We start from the raw sequence: 25,852 nt of genomic DNA, 5'->3' as shown, positions 1-25,852 counted from the left end.
TTAACAAAGCAGTTTTGCTAGCCTTCTCCCCAGTTCTGGCTGCTTTGCAGTTACCCGCTCTGGACCACTCAGTCTTTATGCTCCCTCCCCATCACCCCCAGTTGAGTCAGCAAATTCCCCAGTGCTGTCCCAGGATGACAAACACCCTCAGCGGGGAGGAAGCTGTGAGCAATGAGCCTCCAGCCCATGCTGTCCCACAGCCTTTTAGTATGAACTCCACAGCCTGGAGATGCAAACCTGGGACATGCGGTCAACTGATGTTGTCTGTCTATGTTAGTTGTCTAACCTCGGAGTCGCTTGGAGCACCTACCTGGGGAAAGAGTCCTGCATTTTAGATGCCCAAGCTGACCTGAAGCAGCAAAAGTGTCGTTGTTCTCAGGGGACAAAGGAGCAGGGCAGGCAGCATGTGCTGTGACTGTTGCACGGCCACATCTGTAATGCTGTGCACTTTAATGACAGGTTGCGCAAGTCACGCTTTTCTAAGTGACAGCAAGGGCTGCCTTTTCCTCCACAGCCAGCAAGGAAACCCAGCTGCCCACGTCAGCAAAGTCTGCTCAGAGTCACAAGGTAAGAACTGGCCAGATGGAGGGCCAGCGCGAGGTCTGGAGGGAGCAACCCTTCTGGAGTCTGAAACACATCCTGCTCTTTAATCAACAACAGCCACCAATACCTCATCCCAGTCCATTTGGGGCCAATATTGTCATTATTTGCAAGGTCGTACAGTGAACCAAGAACAGAATCGGGATCCTCCTCTGATGCTAGATCCTTTCTCCCAACAGAGCTGGCAATTGACTTTGGCTTGGTTGCAAGTATTTGTTCATAAAAGCAAAATATTAGCGTCACTCTAGGACTCATAACTGCCTGCTTTCAGGCTTTCTGGGCTGGACACCCACAAGGAGCGAGAGGAGATGCGTTTCAGTTAACCTGCTGGCAGTAAGGAGTCCCACCGGCACCATCTGTGAGCTGTGATGCAGGAAACTGTGCCAACAGCTGGGTACCAGCCCGTGGCGAACCCCATGCGCCGCGAGTGCCAACAGGCAACCTTGAAGCTTTCATCTCTGCTGGGACAGTCAAGTCAAATCCAGCTGCCTCCTGGCTCTGAAAGAGAAACCTGGGGAAGAGCGGGGGTCAGATGGGAACCGCAGGGGCTGCCACCCAGTCTGCAGCTTCCGAGCGCCTCCTGTTCATCTACAGCCATGCATGGAGCTCAAGGAAACACTTCATCCCACTATCAAAGCAAATCAGTTCCGAGCTCTCTACACAGTTATAGCTGAGCGCAGCCTGACCATGAGGGTTGTGCCAAATGGGATTAAAGGAGCTTGTTTAGCCCAACAGATCCCTTTTTCCTGCTGACGCTCGAGGAGAGTGTGGGAGTGTGCAGGCTGTTTGCTTGGCTCACTGGGCCATTTCAGCCAGGGTTTACATAGCTATGGAGCCACTGGGTTCCTTGGCGTACTTTTCATGGAGCCCAAGCCCAAAATTTCCTCCCAGCAGGAACCAGCCACAGCAGCAGTAACGAGGAGGAGGTATGCACTGCCCACCACCCCCAGACCCTGAGATGTCCTTTGGGGGAAAACCCCTAGAACTGTTAGATTTTGGTCTTAATTGTCTCTGTGCTCTGCATTTATAAAAAGCTCAGTTTGTCCAGCATTTAGAGCTGCTTAGTAAGTGCTTCAACCTGGGGCTGCAGTGACCGCTACTCATTTGCATTACAGAAGTCTGAGAGCAGCTTTCCATAGGGAGCGCTTTTCAGTGGTGCCTCCTGCCAGAGCACTGTGGTGGCTTTGGAGGTGTTTCAGGGCAAGGTTCTTGGAGTGCAAAACCCCCAAAGCTCAGTCTGTTGCCCTGAACTTTGTACCGCCAGGGTGATGTAGCCCCCGTTCACTGAGCAGTTTGCCTCGTACCTCTCTTTTCCAGCACACAGCCAGCACCCAATTAATTCATCCTCCTGCCCTTGCAGTCGTTGGAGGGTTGGAAGTTGCCAGGTGATGTAAGGTGGGCTGCTCAGCCCTCAGCCCACTAGCACAGGCATTCCTCCTCTCTCTGGTGGACCTACTCAGCAGCACGGTGATGGACTGTGTTCTGGGGACAAGCTGTCATCAGGGAGCCCCCCATCCTCCCTTGATAACAGCACCAGGCAGGCAGGCTGAACATAGCTAGGGTTAGCACGTGGCATAGGGTGTCCTCCCAACGCATGCTCACAGGGCTTTTTTCTTACACAAATCCATTTCTTGGCATTCCCAAATCCTTGGGTTGCTTTGGCCATGATGCTCAGCCCCTGTTGGATTTAAAGAGTTCGAGATGCAACTGCTCCTCAGTTTCCTTCTCCTTTTGTGTTTGGGAGGTGATGTCCCACCACTCCCACCCTTGCACATGCACACACTGAGCCTGGCCCAAACCCTTCTACCCTTAGAGCTTTGCTTTACCATTGGCAATGTGCAAAACACAGGGCACCTCATACGCTTGGGGTGGAGATAAGGTGGGATGGCAGCGTAACCCTCCTTATTCCGAGAGTTTTATCATCCCTATTTGCATTATGGGCATTGAAGATCTAGGTGAGAACAGGGCTTCACTTACTAGCAGTGGCAGACCCTGTGGCTTGACAAATACGTATCTTAAATAGACAATACAAAAAAAGTAAAAGCAGTAAAGCAGAGTCAGAGCAGATTTAACATCTGTTCTTACCCACCCCTTGCCCCAGATTCCCCCGGCACAGCTCTGGTGCCAGGGGAGTCACCAGGAGAGCGCAGCACCTCCGGGAAAGGGGTCACTGGTGACACCCAGGTAGATGCGAGCCCTGGTCCTCTGCACCGGTACCGAACACCCGCTCCCAGGAACACATGTAGTGCTTCTTCACCGGCGACACACCAGGCGCTTGTTTCACGGATAGAGACCCACCAAGTGGAAATTACCAGTTGCAAGAAACACTTCTGCACCCCAGTCTTCAACACTCTCTTTGTTTTGAAGGGCAGAAAGACGGACAGGAACGCTCCACGGAGCCGTGCCCGAGCAGGCAGCCGTGTCCTGCTACTGCCGCCTGGCGGCCCCTTGCCGCCATAGCCAGGGGACCGGTACCCGCGGGCCGCTCCCTGGCGGAGGCGCTGGAGGTTTCCCGGTGCTGCGGGGGCTTCCCGCAGGGCCCCGCCGGGCCGGGCCCGGGCACACGTGCTGCCCCAGGCCGGGCATCGCCCCGGGCCCGCGGACCGGCACCGCTGCCTGCTGCGCCTCTCACCCTGGCAGCGCAGCGGCACAGAGCATCACCGATCCCTCGGCAGGCAGTAAAACCCTCTCTGATGCATAAAATGGAGAAACTGGGTTTTCTCTGTTCTCAGCCTTGTGTTACAGCGCAGGAATTTGTCCTCCTCTCACTAACGTCCAGTGAAAGGAGCATGGCCCTTCCATGGACCAGAACAAGGATCCTCAGTAGCAGGCTGGCAGCTCCACGGCCCCGCGGATCCCTGGGGATGCAGGACTGACCTCACAAGCTCTGGCTAAGCTCTGACATTGGTTTTGGATAAGTTGCTCAATGATAAAAAAGGAATATCATTGCTCACAAGAGATGGAGCAGCCGTATTTGCAATCCACAGTGCAGAGACGCAACGGTGCCGGTTTACAATTCCCCTGGTGTCAGCCGTGCGTGCCGGGGCAGGGGAAGGGGTAAGCGTCCCAGCTTCCCACTTGCCTGGATTTTTTGTCAGAACAGAATCACAACTGGGCACAGGAGGGGAAACTGCTGTGCAAAAGTGGATGTGAGGGGCAATGTCTAAGTTCAATAAAAGCTGTGCGTGCCCTGCAGTACGGTATGGGTCACGGGACAGTCCTCACTTCAGGCAAAAGGGGCTGTTGCTAGTGTCCTGCTCCCTGATCCCTCAAGTGCCATCCTTGCAGGATCCAAAGGATTCAAAGGGGGAAAAAGCTTCAAACATACAACTGCTATCTGACCTCACTGTTCCTTGCACTAGGGAAATGTATGAAACCTTCTTTGGTTGCTGAATAATTCGTCTAAAGGAAATAGCAAAGGAACTAGGCAGGATTTGCATAGCCTGGGAAGACTTAGCACAGCCTGGTAAGATTTAGCTCCTGCTTGCCACAGATTCTTCTCCTGAAATACTGGGACTTCTCCTGCATTGTCTGCAGCCCATGACATAACCAAGAAACTCACCCGCACGTGTTAGCACTAGAAAAGCCTTTCAGCAGCTTTCTCCAGCTCTTCGCTGTAGAAGGCAAACACACAGATCTTCTAGGAGCTCTTCTAGGGCTCTCGGGGAATCTCAGTCAGCCGGGAAAAGCACAAAACCAAAGCTGAGATTCAAGCGGGAGTCAGGCTCACCCAGCAACTGGAGGTGAACCAGTGAACAGTTTCGGCCCTAGATGTTCTTGCTGCTCCTGTGTACAACGTGGGGTCATTGCCACAGCTACGGGTCTGCTGGCCTCCGCTTGTGGCTAGCCTGGCCCAGCCCCAGCTGAGTCCCTCCCTGGCCCCTCACTCACATGCTGGGAACTTTCTAAAGGAGTGTTTCCCAGATCCTGCTGCCTTTGCTCCTGCCTTGGGAACTCATCGGCTGGGCTCAATCCGAAACCGCTGGTGCTCGGGGAAAAGGAGTTGTCCTGGCTACAGAGTTCATCTCAGAGTCCAGGCAAAGCTGGCCTCTGCTGCTTGGGAAGGGCTGACCCCCAGCGTTACTGAACCACCATCTTTTTCTTCCTCGTTCTTCTCTTGGGGCTCTTTTTTCTTCCTAGCCTTGTTCCTGCTTTGCTTTGTGATTCTTGGTGATGTCAGTTCTGTCTTCAAGCTGCTGCTGTGTTGCCCCAGCCATTTTCCTCCAGTTTTTCTCTCCGCTCCCTTTCCTCCTCTGGCTCAGCTGCCTTCTCACACACTCACACATGAAGGTGGTCGCGGTAACCACAGCTCGCCGTTTGCCTCTTCATGGTAAGTTTGGCTTTGGATCACAGGCTTCAGCATCCCAGTCTTTGCTGAGGTTTCGAACAGCACCAAGGACAGGCAGCAGACTGCTTGCTGAAAGCGAAGCTTCTGGCTTGAAAGTGGAGGGATTGCCTTCCCAGGGATGTCATTCAGGAGATACATGCCCAGCCTGGGCAGGGGCAAAGGCAGAGCTGTGCTGAGGCGAGTGTCCTGCAGACAGATCTCCTTGCCTGGGGAGGATTTTGCCCAGGGCTGTGCCCTGCTCCTGGTGGCTGGAGAATGCAGTGCCAGGCTGCCCTCACCACTTTAGCTGGTCGCTTGAGGTCTGGATCCAGTTCTCATCAGCACCATGGGAAATGCTCCTGGGAATTTCAGTGGAAATCTAATCATCTGTTTCACTGCTCAACTCTATTAGTTAGACCAGCTTCTTTTGTGGTAGGAAAAGTATGGACTTTTCACCACCTGAAACAACTGCCTGGGAGCTGTTTCTTCCCACCCTGGCTCAAAGCAGAGTAATATTCTATGGCTACAAGGACATGCTTCTTGCACTTCAAAGTTACTGTGGATAGGGTTTATACTTGTTATTCCACTTAATGTTTCTGACTTTGAAATGATTATGGGGTCTCCTCTGAATGCTTTATGGGGTAACAAAACTCCAGAAGAACAGGGCCCTTTCCAGCTGAGTAAATAGAAGATATTTTCATAAATCTTCAGACTATTGGAACATCAACAACATTATCCTACATGGGTTGTTATGACTTTGTATTTGAAGAGTTGTATGTTGAAGCTTAGACCTGTGCTTTCAGCCTCGTTTTCTGTTAAGCTAGGAACTTCAAGTAATCCCACAGAGGGTACTTTAGTTAAATAAACTCTCAGAGCCCTACTTCAAGTTCTCTGTAGTCAGCTAGGGTGAAGATTACATTGCTTTGATCATCTCCGCATCCTCAACTGGGAATCCCATTCTTCGACGAAGGATCAATGCCAGAGCTTTACCTCCTCTCTGCTGCTTAAGACCTTAACACACATGGATGACAGGACAGAATAAAACCATGGGGGTTTTCCTGCAGGAGTCCTAGTTTTCTGGGCACTTATTTCCCCTCTCCCCCATTATATCCCAGTACTTTGTGAAGCTTCCCCTCTCATGTGTGATATAGCTTACACTTCAGTAGGCAAGTGAGTTACCTTAGGAGTACCTGCAAGCACTGCTGCTACTACAGGTTGGAGCAAAGACAGGGCACGGAGAAATCTCTGCTGATTAGCCTTAAGCAGCAACGCAGGTGACCCAAACCCAAACACGAGCTGGACAATGGGAATTCAAAGAAATGAACCTAAGGTTGAAGTAAGTTCCTCACTCAAGGTGTGCCCAACCCCTGCAGCACTGAGCAGCTGATTGTTGTGCGCAGGAGCAGCAAGGACATCTAGAGCTGAAAATGTTCACGGTTAACACCCCTCCTCCCCCAAAACATGTTTCAGAGTACAAACCTACCTCTGCCTTGTACCGGAGTGGGAGAGGGATTACCCTGGGCTGTTGGTTCGGTATCCACCTCTCTACCTTTCGGTGCTGGCTGCTCTCAGAAGTGAGCGATGGCTGCTCTGACTTTGGCAACTTCTATAAACCAAGTAGCTTCATGCGGAAATATGGAGACGGAGTAAGAGAAAACACTCCCCACTAAAAAGCTGGAGAAAACAGCCTTTAAATGAGTTTTTCACACCTACATCTGTAAGAAAAACCTGTGCGACAAGTTGGCCAAACCCTCTGCTGACTTTTCTTCTTCTTACTCGTGAAGCTCTGTGCAGGAGACGTCAGCTTCCTCTCTCTGACGCTGGTCACTCACGGTGCCACCTTGCTCTCTGACACACATTGGTTACTCTCAGTCTCTAAGCTGTGGGCATCAGATAGATTTAATAAATTTCATAAGCAGAAATCACATTCTCAGTGGGAATATAGATGTCCTGTGCGACCTGTGATGAGTCAGAGGCATTAACCTCCTCAAGGTCCACACCTTGGGCAGCCAAAGCTCAAACTCTATAGGCAAGAAACAAACCCCTGGCTCCATATGGCACAGACAGAGCAGAAGGGAGCCTACAAAGCTGACGGGAAAAAAGGAACAGACATTTTCAGTGAATTTGAACATGACCAATGAAATCAGCTCAGAGGTACGTTCCTGGCTCATCTGCTGCTTGGTACAGAAAGGCTGCCCAGCTCTCGGGCAGCTAACAGCCATCAAACCAGCTCTCTTCGGCGTTTTCACAACCAGGCTACATTCTTATTCTCAGCACGGACTTTCATTTCTGCCCGCTGGTTATCTGTTGTTCTTCAAACCCACAGCTGGGGGAAGTGCCTGTGGAGATGGTGTTTTTCTTTCTAAATCAGCAAGATTTTATTTTTTTAAAAATCTTCACAGTTTGCAAGTTGTTTGTAGCCAAAACTCACATATCCCTGTTCAATTTGTTTTCCATCTACTTTATTCTTACTCATAAGCTTAAAAAAATGAATTCAGATAATAAAACCAAAGTATTCTTCTACAGTTCATTATTTGGGCTGAAACACCTTCCCTTGTGTTTGTTTGCCTATGGGAATAGATGGCAAGTCAGAACCTCTGTGATCTTCCCAACTAGGGAGGCAGAAATGGAAAGAATAAGAAATATGGAACAGCTTTTCAGCTGACACAAATCAGCACAGCTCCCTTGTTTTTAGTAAAGCTTCCCTGCTTTTGCCAACTTCAGATCCATGCCTGAGTTGCCTCAAGTGATGAGCCATTTAGGTAGCAATCCCACGGAAATCTAACAGGGCAATAGCCCCTCAGTCTATGTATAAACATAAGCACTCCTGGGAAAAAAATAATTATATCTGTATTTGCATATTATTCTGTCATTCCCCAAATACACCTAACTTCAGAAGCAGCCCTAATATGCACAACAAAAACCAACCGAGTACAGACAAAAAAATGTGTCAGCATTCTAGAGCGAGTAGTTCCTACTTTCCAGTAGTTCAACTTTCAAGTACCTTAGTCAAAGGATAAGTCTTGAATAATACAATGATGGATGGCGCACCCACTCATTTTGCTTCCTCTCCATTCATGAATTACCCAGGAAAAACCAAGTTCATTTACAGCAATCGCTGTTACTTCTTTAAGAAGGGTGTGGGTCATCCAGCCTTCTCCAGGGAAGGGAAAAACTTGACAGAGTTAAGGAATTAGTTCCTGAATGGGCCCTCACTGGAAAGCTGAGAGGGAATGGGAAGGCAAGAGGAGGTCACTGCAAGGCAGGGAAAACAAGGAAATCCTTACATAGATACCTGTTTTTAAAAAATATTTACTTAGTGTGTAGCGTAACTGACCAGACAAATTCAGTGGCATTAAGAACAAGCAAAGATAATTGTACCCGACAGTACAAATTGACAACATGAGTTCTGTGGAGTAAAGGAGATCTGTGAATCAAATCCAGAGTAGACTGGTAAATCTATGTAGTAACCAAGTACAGAGCCAGCACAGTATATGTGGACAGGAATACCTGAACAAAATTCAGAGAAATTTAATGGAACAGAAGAGCTTCTGCTGAACCTAACGGACTAGAATTTAATTTTCCGTCTAATTCTATCATAAATATTTTGGCATGGTCAAAGTGACGTAGCAAAGCCAGACGCGCAGTGTCAAATCATTAAACCAGGACTCGTTTTGTGAAATGGTAAAATTAACGTATTAAAGCCTGTTGTCTGTGCCATATGCATAATTGTTCTGCACTTGCATTTTGAGACTCTTTTCACAATAAGATTTTTAAAATGTTAAGGGCATTGAATAGACTGAAAAATCTTGAAGCACCATGACATCAAATGCTTTGGCATGAATTGTGTTCCCCATGACCTCAGCTTCTGGTTTCTGGGTTTCTACCAGCAAAAAGTGGCAAATGAAACGTGTGTACCTTCAGGAACGACAAGTCTGATGTTAACACAGGACACGTGTCCAGTCCCACTGTAACAGTCTGTTCCCCTTCTTTCTGTGCTGTGGGCATTAATCCCCAGTGCCTAGTGGTTTGCGTTCAGAAATTTTAGGTCTCATCACTTTGGTTGGCCATGACAGTCATCCCCTGGAAGGGCCTTCCGTCATGTAGTTATTCATTGTAGTTATGTAGTTATGCAACGTCATGTAGTTATTCGGTTGTTTACTGTGCTTAGACTTAATCTTCACCTTCAGGATGTTATTTTCATCCATATTCTTCTGTACCTGTCCAAAATTTGCCTCAATATTCTATGTTTGAACGTCTTGATCTACCTTTTACTCTTCCTGTAAGACCCTGGTTTCACATCAATTTAAAACAACAGGTCTTGTAATTAGGTTGGATAACTGCAGTCCAAAATTTTTCCTAGGCAGGACTCCAATAGAGTTAATTGGCTTCAGTGGGAGACTTGTCCAAGTAGGAAGGGCAGGATTTGGCCTCAACGAGACTATAAATTCCAGTTTAAAACTCGGTAGTTGTTCAGAGGCTCACTCCTGTGACAACATCATTCTTCGTGTTTCCTTTCCTGAATTCCTTTCCTAGTCATAGCAGGAAAGCTTTCTGGCACCAAAATTAAATGATAATACTCTGGCCATCTCCCAAAACCCTGTTATGTCTTGAAGAAAACATCATTGTCTCCACTGCCCTCAAAGGGAGTGTAAAGCCTCCAAGACGTCGGGTTTCTACATTTTGTTAGGAAGGGCCAGTTCTTTTCATGTAGGTCATAAACAGGCCCCAATAAACAACCGTGACCCTGCCAAACTCACCAGTTGCTTTAGATGATGTAATAAGTACTTACACTTCCAATAAACCCACAGCGCAGTATTTAAGGTATTCTCCACAGCTATGTAAGGAAGCACGCTGCTATACAACAACTACGGAGGGAATTCTGCCTGCTCAGCCCAAGCAGCACAAGTTAACTACAAGCTCTGGTTCAGGGGTTCCATTCCACTACCGCACACCTCCCGTCCTTTTCAGAAGCTGTAGGCCATGATCCTTTCTTAATTCTCTTTGTGGTAAACATAAACGTTTGGGGTATTACGTGGTCCAAAATATAAGTAAAAAGTTAAACACAGCCTAGTTCAACAGACCATACATAGGGATTTCCATGCTACCAGCCCCTGTAACAAAGTACTCCTCAAGTTTCTTGTAACTGCACAGAAAACACTTCTTTCTTCATATCTGAGATCCCAAACATTTCCCGTTCTTTCAAATGCTTCAGTCACTGAATTATATCCCCCTTTGCCACGGAAATCTTGAGAAAACAAGTCAGTCATGCAGTGCTTCCCGTAGGTCACCAAGTTCCTGCCTGAGCAGCCTTAAGGGGAAAAGAGCTTTTCCAAACCCAAAGCTCTGCACCAAGGCTGCTCGAGCAGTGGTCCCCCTGGTCTCTATCAAGCTACTGGGTTTAGTTCACCAGATGATCTCAGCTACCGTAGAACCACATGGAAAGCCGCTGACCTCTAAAACTTATTACACAAATCATTTATGACCTTGTGAGCTAATGCATCTGGAAATGAGACTGGTACCACCCTGTTTAAAAGGCCCAGGCTCTCCTGGAAAGTCCCAGGACTAAAACCACTGCTGCACTCTGCAATAGCCTTAGAACAAAAGTGCAAATTTTGCATAGAGGCACTTTTGGTAAGAGAAGCTGATCAAATATCCACTGTTTCTCCACTTCTTACAGCATAAACAATGGTACGTGGCCTAAGTCACATACATCCAATTTTGGCTCTAGCCGATGTGATTCCTGGTTTTCAAAAAGAACAGAGATGGGAACACAGATCCTGCTTTCAAATGAATACGCAGCACAGACAACGTGACAGCGCTTGCCAGTTCCATGCTCCCCCAACGCCCAGATACATGCAGTGAACACACAGGAACCCTGAAACAGAATTTATCAGACTCACTCCTGAGAAGACAGTCATCAATCCCCACAGGAAGGGAATGGATGAGATTTCTTTTTAATCTTCTGGGCTGTAGATGGGTCAGGAGCAGGGAGTGTTCAGCGGTTTTGAAGACAAATAAGAAGTGCAAAAAACCTGTGCGAAGACCGAATTTTCATTGACTGTCTTCCCTCCCCGCTGCACCTTCTGTTCTAACAGTGGGCCAAAATGACTGAGATGAAAGTAATTTGTGAACCCGGAGCTCAGTGGAGAAGCAGGGCTGAGTTTTGCTGTTTAAACAGTGACTTCTTTGACAGGTAAGTCTTAGAAGAACACAGTATCTGAGCTGCCTATCACACAGCATATTTTGGAGAAAGACTTTATTTTTGCAGTGAAGCCAGCTCTTCACAGGCAAGTAATGTGAATTCCTCCACGTTAGCTCCCACTGGCCTCCAGGAAATGAAATCTAACTCAAAAAATAGCCATTCTGATGAGGGTTTAAACGAAAAATAAAGACTAAAATGCTAGTCACGATACACCACTGTCAATTTTTTCCCACCTTGGGTAATTTTGGTTCCTAATGGAGTTCATGCTACCTACCTACCTAGGTAAGTAGGTAATTTCACTAATTTAACCCACAAAACATCTATGAATTAAACTGTTTGGTGAAATATATCTTATAGCAGATTGACAGACATTAGGAATCAATGGGATGCTCCTGAGCTTTGACCTTGTTGAGCACTATCAGTCAGTTTGTCCAAATGATTTTCCAAACACTTAGCAACAATTCAGAAAATGGGCCATTAACACATTTTGTCTTGTTATGCAATTTTCCCCTCCCTTCTAAACTGGGCATTTTTCCAGGTCCAGTAGCCAACAATAAATCAATCACAGTCTCTCACAAGCCTTTTGACTTAAATCCTGTCCTGTAGGTTGAGTTAAAAACAGAGCAGAAATCACTGCAGGAGACAAGGCAGTAAGGGGCTACTGGTGACTGCTGTTTAGGAGATGTTTGCTTGACCCACAGCTGTTCTTGTTGCCATTCTTTGTGGACTCCTCTTCATTATCTGTTACAGAATCCTCCTCCTCTTCATCGCTCCGTTCATCTTTCAAGTCCTAGGGAGAAGAAAGCACTGTGAGCATATTCTGTACTTGCAGTATTTACTGTCAGATAAGTTACCAGATTGCTGTTATCAGTGCCGACCTTTCAAAAGCCCCTACAGATGCCAGACAAGCAAGTCTTTTACTGTTAGAGAAATAGGTATCTGGATCTTTACAACGACCTTGAAAAAATAACCAATTAATTTATTTAGCCAGGTGCCCCCATTTGTAGCTGCAAAACGAAAAGATGGCGCACTTAAGTTCCAGAACATGAGACGTCCTCCCTTCTTGGAAATTCCCCATCCTCCTCTGAAGACAAAACACCCCTGTCTTCCATCTGCCTCAGCAAATAAAAGCGCTAAAGGGAACAAATGTAAGGAAAACTAAATATACTAGATAATATCAAAAATGTCCCAGGAAACTCCTCCTCCCCCCAGAATGGAGGCTGACATCCAAGGACAGGCCAGTTCACAACACTTTAATTTTGCAGAACCTAATGTTCTTTAGACAAAATTTCGTCCAGGACCTTGGCCCAGTCATTTGACCTCTTATTGCTTGTTTCTGCTTTCCCTTGTAAAGTGTTACTAGTAATCCCCAGGTGCTGTGGGATTAATTAAGAGTTGTGAAGTGCAGGGAAGATGAAAAGAATATTGTATAAAAGCTAAGTATGATGAATACAGTTGCCCAAACATAGAAGTTGAGAGGCTGCCTGCTTCTGACAGGTGTAAACTAAACAGTGAATAGTCGTGCCAGCATCTCCTGCTATCAACTTTGCTTAAAGAGACTTACTGACCCAAAAATATTCTCCGCTGCCTGATGGTGTATACATAACACCAACATTTGCAAAGAGGAGGCTGTGTCTATACAGCTATCATATACATCTTGGGTATATCATCCTGCTGAGGGAACTATCAGGGAGGACGGGATGGCTGGTCCATTACCAGGGACGAAAGGGCGTCAATGAGACAGATAAAATCCCTTACAAAAATCCCTTCCCAGCTCTATAGGAACATCTTCTAACAATTGGCAACCATGCTTCATCCCCAGACAGTCAAACATAAGACTCACTAATGAATATTTCCACCACACAGAGAAAAGACATTGCGTCTACCCAGTATTTCACAGCAAAGGTTAGGGAGAGAGAAGACAATTCTGTGCTATTTGTCATGGCACGTAAACGCACCGTTAGTCTCCTATTTCTCAACTGCTACCATAACCCAAGACCCTACGATGTGTTCAGAAGTTTGGTTCAAACAATCGAGGCTTTCACATTAAAACCAAACCCCTCTATGTCCCTTTCAGTGCAACAAGCTTACAAGAGCAGTGCCTGCCTCCCTAGAAGGACTTGCCATACCAACCGATGACCTGCTCTGCAGACTCAGGGTAGGATGCTGTAGTTAAATTCCTTCTACCTAAGCAGTGGCTGAGAACGGAAACGAGATCAAACCAGGCACCTAAGGAACTTTTCCCATTTCCAGCAGTTTCCTGTGTGAATGGCAGCTGCCACTGGTTGTCTCTTCCAGTTACTTGGAAGGTGACTGGTAGACCTGATACCACCTGATAGAATCACCTGATGCCCTCTAGTTCTTGTGTCAGAGGAGATGGGCAATAGCTATTCCCTCTCCAGCATCGCATGATTTAATAGACCACCTTTCACTTAAAACCAGGAGTTTCCCCGTAGCTGAGGATCAAAACCTGGGCCCTCACACCGTGGCTGACAATTTACCCCTTAGCACCAGGGTATCTAGTTTGTTAACTGGAACTCCCAAAATTTAACAGCCAGTGTTGTCAATGTTCAATTGAGGACTGCAGGTGTCGCGGCGTCTATTCGTAGTGCAGGGGTGTTTGGCCTGCAGGACCATCTGCTGAGGGAGCCCTGAGGCTTCCCTTCCTAACAGAGTACGTTGCCTCCAGAGCCGTGGGCTGGAGCTGGCAGGCACGTTAGCCCTTGCACAATCTGCTGCCTGTACAGTCACACCAGAGACCACTCCATCATGGATAAATCTGTTCTCTTTGTCATCTTTCTGGATCTCAGCTAAAAAGGCAGAGACTGCATGTTCTTCCTGCTCCAAGATTGATGTGCCGAAGTCAGAGATAAGATGCAGAAAGGAGAAACCAGTGCTGTTCCTGCCCATCCTGTATCTGCTCTCAGAATGAGCTAACAACTTCACTTTCTTAGCCTGCTGGTCTGAGGTCTTTCTGAAGCGCCAAATTCATACACAGAAAATAAATGACAGCTTAGTAATAACTCATCCAGTTGCAATCTCATATCCCTTTATATATTACGCTTCGAGTAAAATGTATAGGACTAAAAAGAAAATTAGAGCCTAAACTCCATCTCATCAGAAACTATAAACTTCCTGGAGATTTTCTTTTGCCTTTTCCCTAACAACATACAAAGGGTATCAAAACAAACAAATCTTACTGTAAAAACTGTAAGATAAACTTGGCATGCCATCAGTTAGAGAAAAGGAAAGACAGCCTTTCCCACACAAACAATTTATGAGGTTCTGCCTCTTTCAGATCACCTCTCTCACTCCTGGTAGTTTTGCAGTTTGTATTTGCAGTAAAAGACAAACATTGAGGGTGTGCGGAGAGGCGTGTTACTGTTTTGCTGCCAGAAATATTTCAGGGGGGGGAAAGGAAAAAAAAAAAAAAAGCAAACTAAACCTATGTACGGCGTCTGATGCAGAACCTGCTAGACTCACTAGAAATACCCTCGTCTTCCTGAGCAGCCCCTGGCTGAAGCTGCAAACATGGGGAGTGACGTGGGAGGAGCGTGTTTGTGCTTCGTGGAGGGGCCTAAGCCAGTAAAGCCCCTAAGTGCGTATTTCATTTTGGGTACCTCATTGTCATCCACAGAAGTTGCCGGTACTCAAACACATGCTTAAGAATTGCTGGCATTCTGCTTTGCTTTCAACGATAGCTGATAAGTGACATTGATTCCTGGGCGTTTTTTAATTTCCTATAGGAATGAGCTGGCATTTTCAGCATGGAACTGGAAACTCTTGATAGGATTTGCTTCCCAGTTTTGATGCCGTCAAGCTGGATGCTGCGATTAAAGGCACTGTATGTAGCAATTAAAAACCATGTAAATGTTTTTTTCCGGCACACAGGAAATCCCTGCGTTTGAGATAATGTCTTACAGATTTCAAAGCAGCGGGAATTAAATTTCTTTGTATTATGAAGCAACCGTTGCAAATTTGCTGAATTTTGGGAAACAGGACTACTTTCGAAATTCTAATATTAATCAGGAAAAAATGCTGCTAAATCAAACCTAAATTTGTATTGTCTTTTTAATCATAAACCTGCTTCCTGACCAAGTGCCTCTACAAGTTCTTGATTTAGATGAGTCTGGCCATTTTTGTCTAGCTTAAGTGACAGAAGAGAACTTTAAATAGCCATAGCTTCATCTGTAACTAGAAAAACAAACAAACCTGTCTTTGCAAAATGTTTAAGCGACCATTATAAATATATTAAGATATCGTAAGCAAAGTTTGTGCATCTTAACTTTGACCTCATAAGACTAACAAAAAAAAAAAGTAACATTTCTTGGATTTTCCCCGCTTTAATACCAAGATGTTTTCTCTGAGCCCCTCACATCATATATTATAGTTGCGTTTTCCAACTCAAAGACTCTGCTCTTACTGTCCCTGAGCAACAACAGATGAATTTACTATCAGAAACACAAGAGCTGGCAAACTGTAAATACCACAACTGAGGCAGTCATTAATACTCACTGCTTTGGTTTAATGGCATCAACTGCATTTATTATACTTCAGATGGTTTAGGGTAACAGACAAAAATGGATGTGTATATTTTATGTTCTGGATGACTAACCAATTTAATCTTTCTAAACGGATGAATGGTTTCAAGGTTTATGAGAAGCAACACTAATGCTATAAAGTCTGCAAGAGAGCCATTTATAGTGAAGCCAAAGCCGCAAACTTTTATAATCTTTTTTCCTTTTGTTTAACCCTTCCACCTGCTGCTCAGTCTGCCTCTTTTAGTTAAATGAACCGTATTTGTTAAGGTAGTTTTGGCTTCTTGCATTTCACTGCTGTTAGAGCATGTATCATTCAAGTCACTAGCACCACATCTTATTACATGAACAGTAAAGGCTCTTCAAGAGACATCACCAAGGAAAAAGATTTCTTGAAAGTAAGAGATGAGCAAGCTTCCTAGGTCGCTTCCCAGCCTCTTGTAAGCAAAAAAACATCATTCAAATCTCCAGCTAAAGTAAAAGAGAATTTACTCCAAATTGTGCAAGTTTGTCTCTCAATAAAGCACTCAGAAATCACTTCCCTCTAGTCAAGTTCTTGGCGCTGCACTCTTTCTGCTGCAGCCGATGAGAGCATCGGGAGAAGGACACGGCTATGCTGGAAGACAGATGGAAGTGGGTTTCCTGTTTCTACATGCTGGCGATACAATCTGAAGCTCACTGGTGGAGAAGCGGGACCGGGCAGACACCACCCATCTCTCCTGCTCCCCTTTACTGGGTACATGGCATCGTCGTCCATGCGCATGTTGAGGTCGCAATGCAGCCATGGCTTCATATCTGATACACAGTAGTTAGAAGTGGGAAGTGCAAGAGCAGAGGAAAAGACAATGTCAAGCCATATTAAAAAAAAAAAAAAAAAAAAAAAAAAGCAAAAATAATTGTAGCAGTGTGGCAGTGTGGATTGATCCTATAAACAGCGAGGAAGCCTTAGCAGCATGCCTTCAGCTTTCTCAGAAAGGGAAAGGCACTTGATAGCAAATGGATCGTTGGGTCAATGCGGCTTACTGCAGGTTGTCAAGTCAAGGTCTCAAAACGTAAATTGTTACTGTAATGACATGCTCCAAAACAGAAATAGCTACTGGGGCAGCATGGAGAAAAAGAAAATGGCTGAGAGATATCTGAGCTGAAGACATTTCCGCAGTGAAGTTCAGGTTTTTTTTTCATGAATCTGCTTCCAATGCAGCTTCTCTCTGGTTCACCCTGATAAAGGCACATAATTTTTAAGAGGCATACCATAACTTCGGTTGGCATTATGAAGGCAATAGTGTAGGGTCTGCTTCATAAATTCATGGTGTAAGGTTGGGAGTACAGTGGTGGGGGGATGCTTGTTTGCTTTTTCAGCTGACCAGCTGAAAGAGAGGACGGCACAGGCTTGCTGTGCCTTAGCACAGGCAAAAGTGGGCAATATCGGTCTGTATCATTCAAGCTCTTTCTCACTGGTGTCACTGTGTCCGTGTGTGGGTGGGAGATACACCAGACCTAACTCATCCAGTGGGATCAACACTGACTCGAGGTTTCTCAGCAGCATAAGGAGATTTCAGTTTTGCTCTTGCCTGGACAAGACTAAAACCAACCTATCTTCTGGGTTAAGCATAATTTATGTCCACACAGTTAACTGGATTTCTGCTACCAGGTATGGATACAGAAAAGCAATTCACAGCTGATTCTGGAATTTTAATTATGTGTTTTCTGATTTGCTACAATTTAGACATTTTCTGATTTAAGTTAGGATAAGAATAAATATTTGAAAATGTATCTTATATGAAAATCAGAATGTCCTAAATCTTCTATCTTAAGGTAGAATTAAGAATATTTTCATTTAAGTATCTACAAACATATTGACTAGATCTTGATTTTTCAGTGTAAAGACAATAAATTTGACAGCACCTGCACATATGGAAACAGCTTGCAGTACAAAGATGAAAGCTGTTAGTCAGGTCAGCAACCACTGACTCAAATAAAAGAGATAACAAACAAGAGAGATAATAAAAAGTCAGTCCAAATAGATAGAAGCGGGTACTCTTCTAACAAATAATACTATAAAGTTGATGAATCTCTGTGTTCAACATGTTTAATTCAACATCAATAATTCAACTCAGCTGACATATGGCTTAATACATCTTTACTTTCCTGTGGAGACTAAGCAATATACATTTGGATTCGGGCATACTGTTCTGTATTTCCAGCCTGGAAGATTTTATTGGAAAATATATTTCCCTTTTCGGCTTATACACACTAGGCAACATAAATAATGTTGGTCTTCCATGGAAGATGCACTGTTGGACTCTTTTCTGCAGTTTTTAAATGAAGATGCAGACTTTCTAGGTTAATTGTGTTTGACATCTTGTGGCCAAAACTCCTCTTATTTAATCTCTCTATTCTATGTAATACCCGTTCCCCAAGCTTTCCACTGCGTTTTCAGAGAGAACTCAAAGACGACGTATGAAAAACAGATTAAAAGAAAAGTTACACTAACCCCACAAATAGTGAAAAGAACAGTCTCATAAAACTAGATGTTACTATTATAACATGTCCATGATTTTGATTGAGGGAATAAATTCAACCTCAAAAAAATATCACCTGTGTTGTCACTCAGCATAACACACCTGTAACTGGGGCTATAATACCCTGGCTGTTCAGAAGAAATAAATCTTTGTTTACAGTTAATCAGGTACTCTGTGGTTTCAATAAAGTCTGCTAGCTGTGTTATTGAAATCCACTAACTAAACCTTGCACTCAAGTGTATGTGGCTTTACGATAATGTCAAAAGCCCAGGAGGTACTGAGTGAGTCATAATGTCCCACTGCTTTTTGAATTCTTCCAATTTTAAATCCACAGTTGGCAAGGAAACAAAGAACAATATAATAGGCATTTGATGCTGTTCTCTATAGTGAACTTTTTTTTACCCTAAGACAGAACTTGCATTAAGCCAAGGAGTTCAGTGGTATGAACTTTTATCAGAACATGCACTTTTATACCTTATAAACGATTTTTTGGCAACAAAACAGCTGATCAGACACTTGCACTTTTCTCAGTGAGGTATGATACTGCACTTAGGATGAATGTTTTGAAATAACACAGCTGCTAAAGAATATTCCTACAGAAGCCTTATAGCACTATTAGACTAACCTGAAACCACAAAGTGTACAACCACATAAATGACAGGCACTTCTACCCAACGCGTCCATTAAGGTGCTCATTTCTCTATTTTCATTGTTAGGAGGCATTCCATTCCTTTTGTGATGTATCTAAAGGTTACTTCTATTTAAACATTATCAATCCAATTTTCAAGTCACATACCTAACAAGTAATGTCTTTTCACTTGACATTCACATCACAATACCTAAAATAATTTCAACGTTGTATCTATAAACACCCTGATATATTGAGGCTGGATATAAAATACTTTAAGTAGTACCTAATGAGCACGCTTTCTTAAATAGCATTGGAAGTCTTTGAGACTTGTGTGCTTAAGCACTTGGTGGTGGCTTTTCTTCACTAAAGTTCAGCGTGCTGCAAGTCAGGTATCTGTTCAGAGACTGTTCTCTGGGGCTGCTTTATAACCAACAGAACGAGAAATGGCTCTTCCCAGAGCGTGAGCTGCCCCACCGCTGCTGGGGTGAGAACACTGGACACAGAATATTGCTCACTGGAGACACCATTCGTCCTCCACTGACTACACGGGGATCCTTGAACTTGACCTAGACACAGCTTAAGTTACACAGGACAAATCCTACCCTCACACGCTTCACACCCATCACCGCCTGACTCGACTGATAGACTGATGAGGTTGGTTGGTTTGCTCTCTGATGGTGTGAACTCTGCAGTGTGCTGTGCCCAGTCAAAAGTTGTTAGAATTGTGTTACAGGGGAGAGACTGCTCCTTTCAAGATTTCCTCCCTTCTTCACATGTAATAAGGATTATAGAGTACTCCTAGGGAAAACATTTCCTTTAAATATAAGATAGGACAATTTCCGTTCTCAATTGATATTAATCTATCATTAACTAGATTTATTTCAAGCTTTTTTTTTTTAATCGATTCAGCAGATTGCAGTACTGCGAACCCCTCTGACAGTATGAGAATTACTCACCTCATAACAAAGTCACAATTCAAACCTCTGCAGCATATATTAAAAATAGTAAATGAAGGCACCAAAAGTTCTGTAGAAGGCCTAGGATTTGCTCTGTGAATTCATTTTTGGCAATTGAAAAAATAAATACATATGCACACTATATATATGTATAGATTTTATATAGGTGCATACATGTAAAACTAGCAACAAATGGAACATTTATTTCATAAATGTCCTGCTACAAAATTAAAAGATATGAGCAGTTAACAAGGGAAGCCAGAAAAAACTGTCAGCAACTGCCCTTCTGTGAACAGCAAAGCAAAAACTTTACCGTTTGTCTTCCATCTGCATTAGGAACTTCCACATAAAAAGAGTCATTTAGATCAGGGATTTACTAGAAGTAGAGTTGGCCTGTGCCAGACACACATGCAGAGAGAGGGGCGGGGGTGCTTGTTTGGCCAGATCCATTGCTGGTGAAAACTAACACAATCGCATTGACTTCAAGTCGAGCCGTGCTCATTTATACCAGCTGAGAACCTGGCCCTGTATCAACACCGCAGACTTTGCTGAACTGGCCAGGGCAGGAGGCTTTGCTTTCAGAATTACATACAGCTTCAGTTTTCTGTTCTTAGAGGCAGTGGTCATCTGCAGCTTCTACCGAAGTCAAAGTCAGCAGCTTTGGGAACAGCAGGCTTTTATTGCAGCACGTAAGGGACCTGCACAGCCTCTTCACGGCACAGCTAAGATCGGAGAGGCAAAGGGAGCATCCACACCCCCAATTTATTGGGCTATGGCCAGAGGATTGAGTCTGCTCTTGCATAGTCTTGTGTGTGCATAACAGGTCTGTGGAAGGGTCCTTTGTCCTCACTGCCACCCCAGCATGCATTCACAAACCCATCTATTCCAATGAAATGCCCAGAAAATATTTTCTTCTGTTTCTTATTAGTTCATTCCTCCACAATGGTCATAACAGTCCTTAACTTCAGTTTTTTAAACTTTACCTGATTTTTATATAATAAAGTGAAAGGTGGTGTGGAATTCTCAGCATTCTAAGTGAGTTTATTTTAAAAAAATGATTAAAAAAAAAAATCAAAATTCCAGCAAAGAACACTGTCACTGTTTTGAAATCCGAGATGTATATTTTAGGGTATAGTGTAACATACCTTGCTGGAAGCCATTGCCCAGCTGCTAACCCCTTCTATAATCTGGAGTAAAAAGTGAAATTTAACTAGCAATCTGCCTTTTAGCTCCCAGTGCCAGGAAAACTAACTAGTTGAGGCCAAGGAGACCAGGCAGTGCTCTTGGACTGGCACGTAACATTTGTGCAGTAGAGAACAACTGGTGGCTTTTCGTCCTTCACAGGCCCTGCTGGGCTACACACTTGGACAATACACATTTCTGAGGTCAGCTTTGACTTCACATCTGCAGTAAGGGTAGGACTCCAGAGCTCCACAGCGTGCCCACAGCGGCTTTTCTCCTTTTTGCCTATCATTGTAAATACCAGCCAGCACCTCGGACCCTTTTATGCTTTCTTCTGCCTGCCTCTCACCCCTCCTCCCTCAACTGAATTTGGCAGCCTGAAGCGAGACATGTAGCCAGGCTTTGGGCTTAACTAGATTGCTGTAGCAGAATGGGAAATATGCAGATGAAAGAAAGTCATAACAGGAAGTAATTTCCCTTTACTAGGGCATGAGCCTTCACGCTGCTGACCTGGCTGGCTAGCTCCCATCTCCAGGCTATTAAAAAGCTCATGTCCCAAAGGCAATAATTTGAATCAACTGGGAAGGTTCCCAGATAGACTGGTTTTCATCTCTAAGAGGGAAAACTTTCATTGGTCCTATTTAGTTTCCCCTAATAAGCTATCCTCATGAGAAAACCTGCTATAAATATTTATCTGTTAAGAACCAACAAATTCAACTTCTTCATAACCCATTTTTCTTTAAAATGGGGAAAAGGCAACCCCTACTAATCTAGTTCAATCCATCCTGTGTTTGTGCTAAACCTTCACTCAGAAACTCGAACTCTGAAGCAGGACATGAGTGTGTACTGGCCCTTCCCAGTTCAGAAAGTAACCACAAAATCTCCAGTGAAAGCTTTTCCACAACTTCCCAGTCCCACAGAGTCATGAAATTGTAACCAACTAGATTATCATTATCCTCTAAAATATATAACTGCTTTTAAAACAAGTACATGGAATTCAGGCAAATACACCTCTCGGTCTGTTTTATCAGCACCCTGATAGCCATTGGTGCAGTACAGGCTTAACAAAACATGTTATGTAAAAGAAAACAAAAAACTTACATGCCTCTAGTTTGGGAAACCAAACCCTGTCCTCTGCTTAACTCCTGTTGAACAGCATTTTTCTGAAATGAATGACTTCTCACTGAATGTGTTAATTCTATTAAATTTCATTTTCTGATTGTAAATGTCCTGAACATAACTTTTTTACTGCTTTGGAAAGAAGAAAAAAAAAAAATCAGCTGAAAATCTGCCTTTTTAGGAGTCCAATGAACTGCTGTGCATGCCAAAACCAACTATACCTTTCATGCTTCATTTTCACATCCCAGTAATTGCATGGTCTATGGAAGCACAGCACTGTTGTGCATGATTAGGGTCATGTGACGGCCTTTTGCAGCTCCAGTTAAGAGTCAGAGTTTGTTACCTGGGAGCAATCAGGCTCAGCTCACCTATGGTGTGTCTAGTGCACACTGAACAGCACACAGCTCAAGCACGAGCACTGGATCCAAATCTATTTGCCACAAAAGAGATTTAAAATGTAATCTCTTTAGAGGCCATTATACTTTCATGTTATACAGAGCTTTTTGTTCCTATCTATAGTTTTAAGAATAAGATTTCTGATTAGGATTAGATATCTCGAGTTATTGCAGAGTTCAATGAGAAAGTCAGTGCTGCCTCAGCTGCCAGAACAGTGAAGTGTTCGCAGTCACAGCATCCTGGGTGAACACCGGCTGAAGAGTAACTCCGTTTTAATAAAGGAAAACCAGCAGATTTTAAGCACTGTGGATTCATGGTCTAATTCTAAAGGACATAGATTTAATTCTATAAGTAACTAAGGAAAGCAAAGCAAGCAAGTGCTAGGGCCTTAGAATTGTCACACAGAAGTCTGTACTTCTATGGGGAAATGTTTAAGGACCTACAAACCAAAAAATACCCATTGCTTTGAAGAACGTGCTGTAGGCCTGTGTTTTGTGAGCAAGAAAATTCTCGCTCAAGTTCTGCACTGAAAGCCCATACTCCCCAGACCCATGTGGTTACAAAATAAATACAAGATTTCTTTATATATATATATATTAATCATATTTACTTACAATACTTATTTACTAAAAATATGACTTGTTTGATGCAAACAGATCAAGCACAAAAACTAAGAGGAAAAATCACAAATGTATCCCAGGGAAGGAAGGTTCTGCAGAAGCTGAGGCAAGTCTGAATAGCCTCAGACAAACGCAGCTAAAGGCATCTGTCAGGAGCAGGTAGCAATGGGAACTGTATAACTTAATCTGAAAACTTACACAAAGGGTTATAGCAAGTCTCTGAAGAGATAAAGTCACTGAAAGAAAGATAGAAAGTAACACAGACCAGCACCTCTGCAGGTGTAAAAAATCATTATTCTTCAGTATACGTAGCGAGGGCATGTTTTATAAAGGCAGGCTATGCCTGTGTTCCAAAGGACTTCCAGGCCTTGCCTACACATTAATATGAAAACACATCAAGTATTCTAGTCCACGGGCACGCTTTTAGGGATACAGTTTTAGTCATGTATCCTCTTTTGATACAGAAAAGGGAGTAACCGATTTAAGGACTCTTTATATGGCTACGCGCTTTTCATGGCAAGGCCTCTACTGGCATCCCAGCGTCAGTGTATAAGAGAGAACGAAGGAAAGAAAGTTAACTTGAACTGGCAGAGATTTCTCAGTACAAGAGCAATCATCAGTCAGAACAAAATGCTGAAGTAGAAGATTGATTGCTGGAAACAGCAAAAATATCATAACAAGTATTTCACAGCTCTCATTTCAACCCCAAAATAGTATTTTCTTATTGTTTTCAGCTACCCTTACTCCGTCATTAATCATTCTTTGAATGCCAACTCTCACTGTTCCCTTGGGAATTTGGACCAAGTAAGGAACGAACAAACCACGGACAAGGATACACCCAACCAAAATCTTTACAAAGCCTGTTTACTGAGTACAAAACACCAAAGGAATATTGAAGAATACATAGGTGGCACCAGCTAATTTTCTTTAGAGTGACAATCCAAAAGCCTGCTCTACGGCACTGCAAGGTCTTTTCTGCTTCAGGAAAAGCTAAGAACCACAGTGAATCAAAAAACTGCAGCTGATGACTCCTGAATAATAGTGACTGTTAGTAAGCAGCTCATTACCTTACTTGAAGGCAGCCTGACAGAGACAAAAGAATTAAAAGAGAAAGAAAACACATTTCTGGTCATATTACAGTCTGTTAAAAACCTGCCGTTACCTTCTGCCATTGATGGACTTTGCATCAGCCCTGAAGTATCTGAGTCATGTGGACACCATGCCCATTTCCTACAAACTCACACATATTTTTCAAGATGTAAAGCACTGAAGTCTCAAAACTTTAACTCAGTGTGTAATGATTTTAACATATATTTTACATCTTAATTTGCCATAATAATGTGGCTATAAGCTGCTGTCATTCGCTCCCTTTTTCTGACCTTGGAAATAAAATGTTTAATCTCCATGGGATTTTCCTGGCGAGATATTTTAAATCGGTGCATATGTACATACTTCTCTATATGTTTTTTCAATTTTCCTAAAATATTCTCATATGTGCAGACATGATGACTAGACATGTTTCAGTGGTGCTTGAAACTTGATACAAGTGGGTAATTTAACCATGTAATTGAACAATATTACAGAAACACACGGAGTTTCCAAGGCAACAAAAGGCCTTGGACATCAAGATGGCAGCCAGCAGCGAACATTGCAATTGCCTGACCTAACTTGAAAAGAAATTACACTGAAAAATGTCCTTCCTCTCACAGCAGAACTGATCTAAGATACATGGCTACAGGTCTGACCCTGAAGGGCTTTTCTTGCATGTGCATCTTACTCATACACAGGGTCACAAAATGCCATATGACAAAGGACGTTCGGGTTCCTTTTGGGATATTCTTTTTATATTTTCCAGATGTAAGAACAATCTTTGCTTTGAAAAATTTAGTACTCCTGTCCCCTCAAGTTTATCCCCATTGAAAATAAAAATCTTCTCAATGCAAAGTAGCTGAGTGCAGCTTAGTTTGTCCATGCAGGGTTCCCCCTTATTAAGGCATTTCTGGAGGAATGGGCTGGGGGAAAGGTAGCACAAGTCCCGTGAGCCTGGAGAGCAATGCTGCTCCATGCTACCAGCTTCGGTGCCAGAGACTCCCATGCCTGAGAAAACAGGACACAGAGGGACACAGCAAGATCATATCCTCCCCTTCTTTCCTTTTTCCTCATTTTTATTAACCTCTGGCTGCAGTATTTGGGAGGAGAGAAACTGCAAGGTTTTTAGTCCAAGTTCTTTTTTGCTGAAGCAAGTCAGTCAGTGGAGCAGTTATCCCAGAGGACTGAGGGTAACTGTCCCCTTCATTAGTGCAGAGGGGAGGTGACATCCAAGATGAAAAGCTTCTGACCCGACAGTCTCAGACAAAAGCCATGTCTTCCTGCGGGGAAGTGTAAAGCATGGAAGAAGCTCACGAGGCTGCAGTACTTAGTGTCACTTCTGTACGGATTCCTGCTTTTTATAAAGCCTCCTGCCAGAGTCCAGAGAGGAGTGTCGAATCCAGACCCACAGTTCTAAGCAAGACATGACACAGCTCTGCATGGCCCTTTGAATAACACCAAAGGGGGCTTGGCGGGTATGTGACATCCTGGAGCCTTGGGCCCTCCTGTTTACATCACCCCCCCAGAGTTCCACCTTGCATGTCTTACCAAGACAAGTCCTTTATACCTGTCCTTCAATAAGGGACAACAGCACTGCTCATTGAGAATAAATACATCCAAGCCCACTGACACTCTCACAGGGTGATGACATGGTCCAGAAAGATACA

General features: G+C 44.1%; 1 protein-coding gene across 1 annotated transcript in view; it reads right to left on the bottom strand.

Annotated features, from left to right (window-relative positions):
• Positions 1–4,803: 4,803 nt before the first annotated feature.
• Positions 4,804–25,852, bottom strand: part of CERS3 (ceramide synthase 3) — a 38,556-nt gene continuing 17,507 nt past the window's right edge. The window contains exon 10 of the mRNA XM_027800261.2: positions 4,804–11,922. Coding sequence (XP_027656062.2) covers positions 11,791–11,922 — 132 coding nt within the window. The 3' untranslated portion in view covers positions 4,804–11,790. The remainder of the gene's footprint in view (positions 11,923–25,852) is intronic.

This window comes from Falco cherrug, chromosome 7 (genome assembly GCF_023634085.1).
Source record: "Falco cherrug isolate bFalChe1 chromosome 7, bFalChe1.pri, whole genome shotgun sequence".
In the NCBI taxonomy this organism is placed as follows: Eukaryota; Metazoa; Chordata; class Aves; order Falconiformes; family Falconidae; genus Falco; species Falco cherrug.
This window is presented reverse-complemented; position numbering and strand designations above follow the sequence as displayed.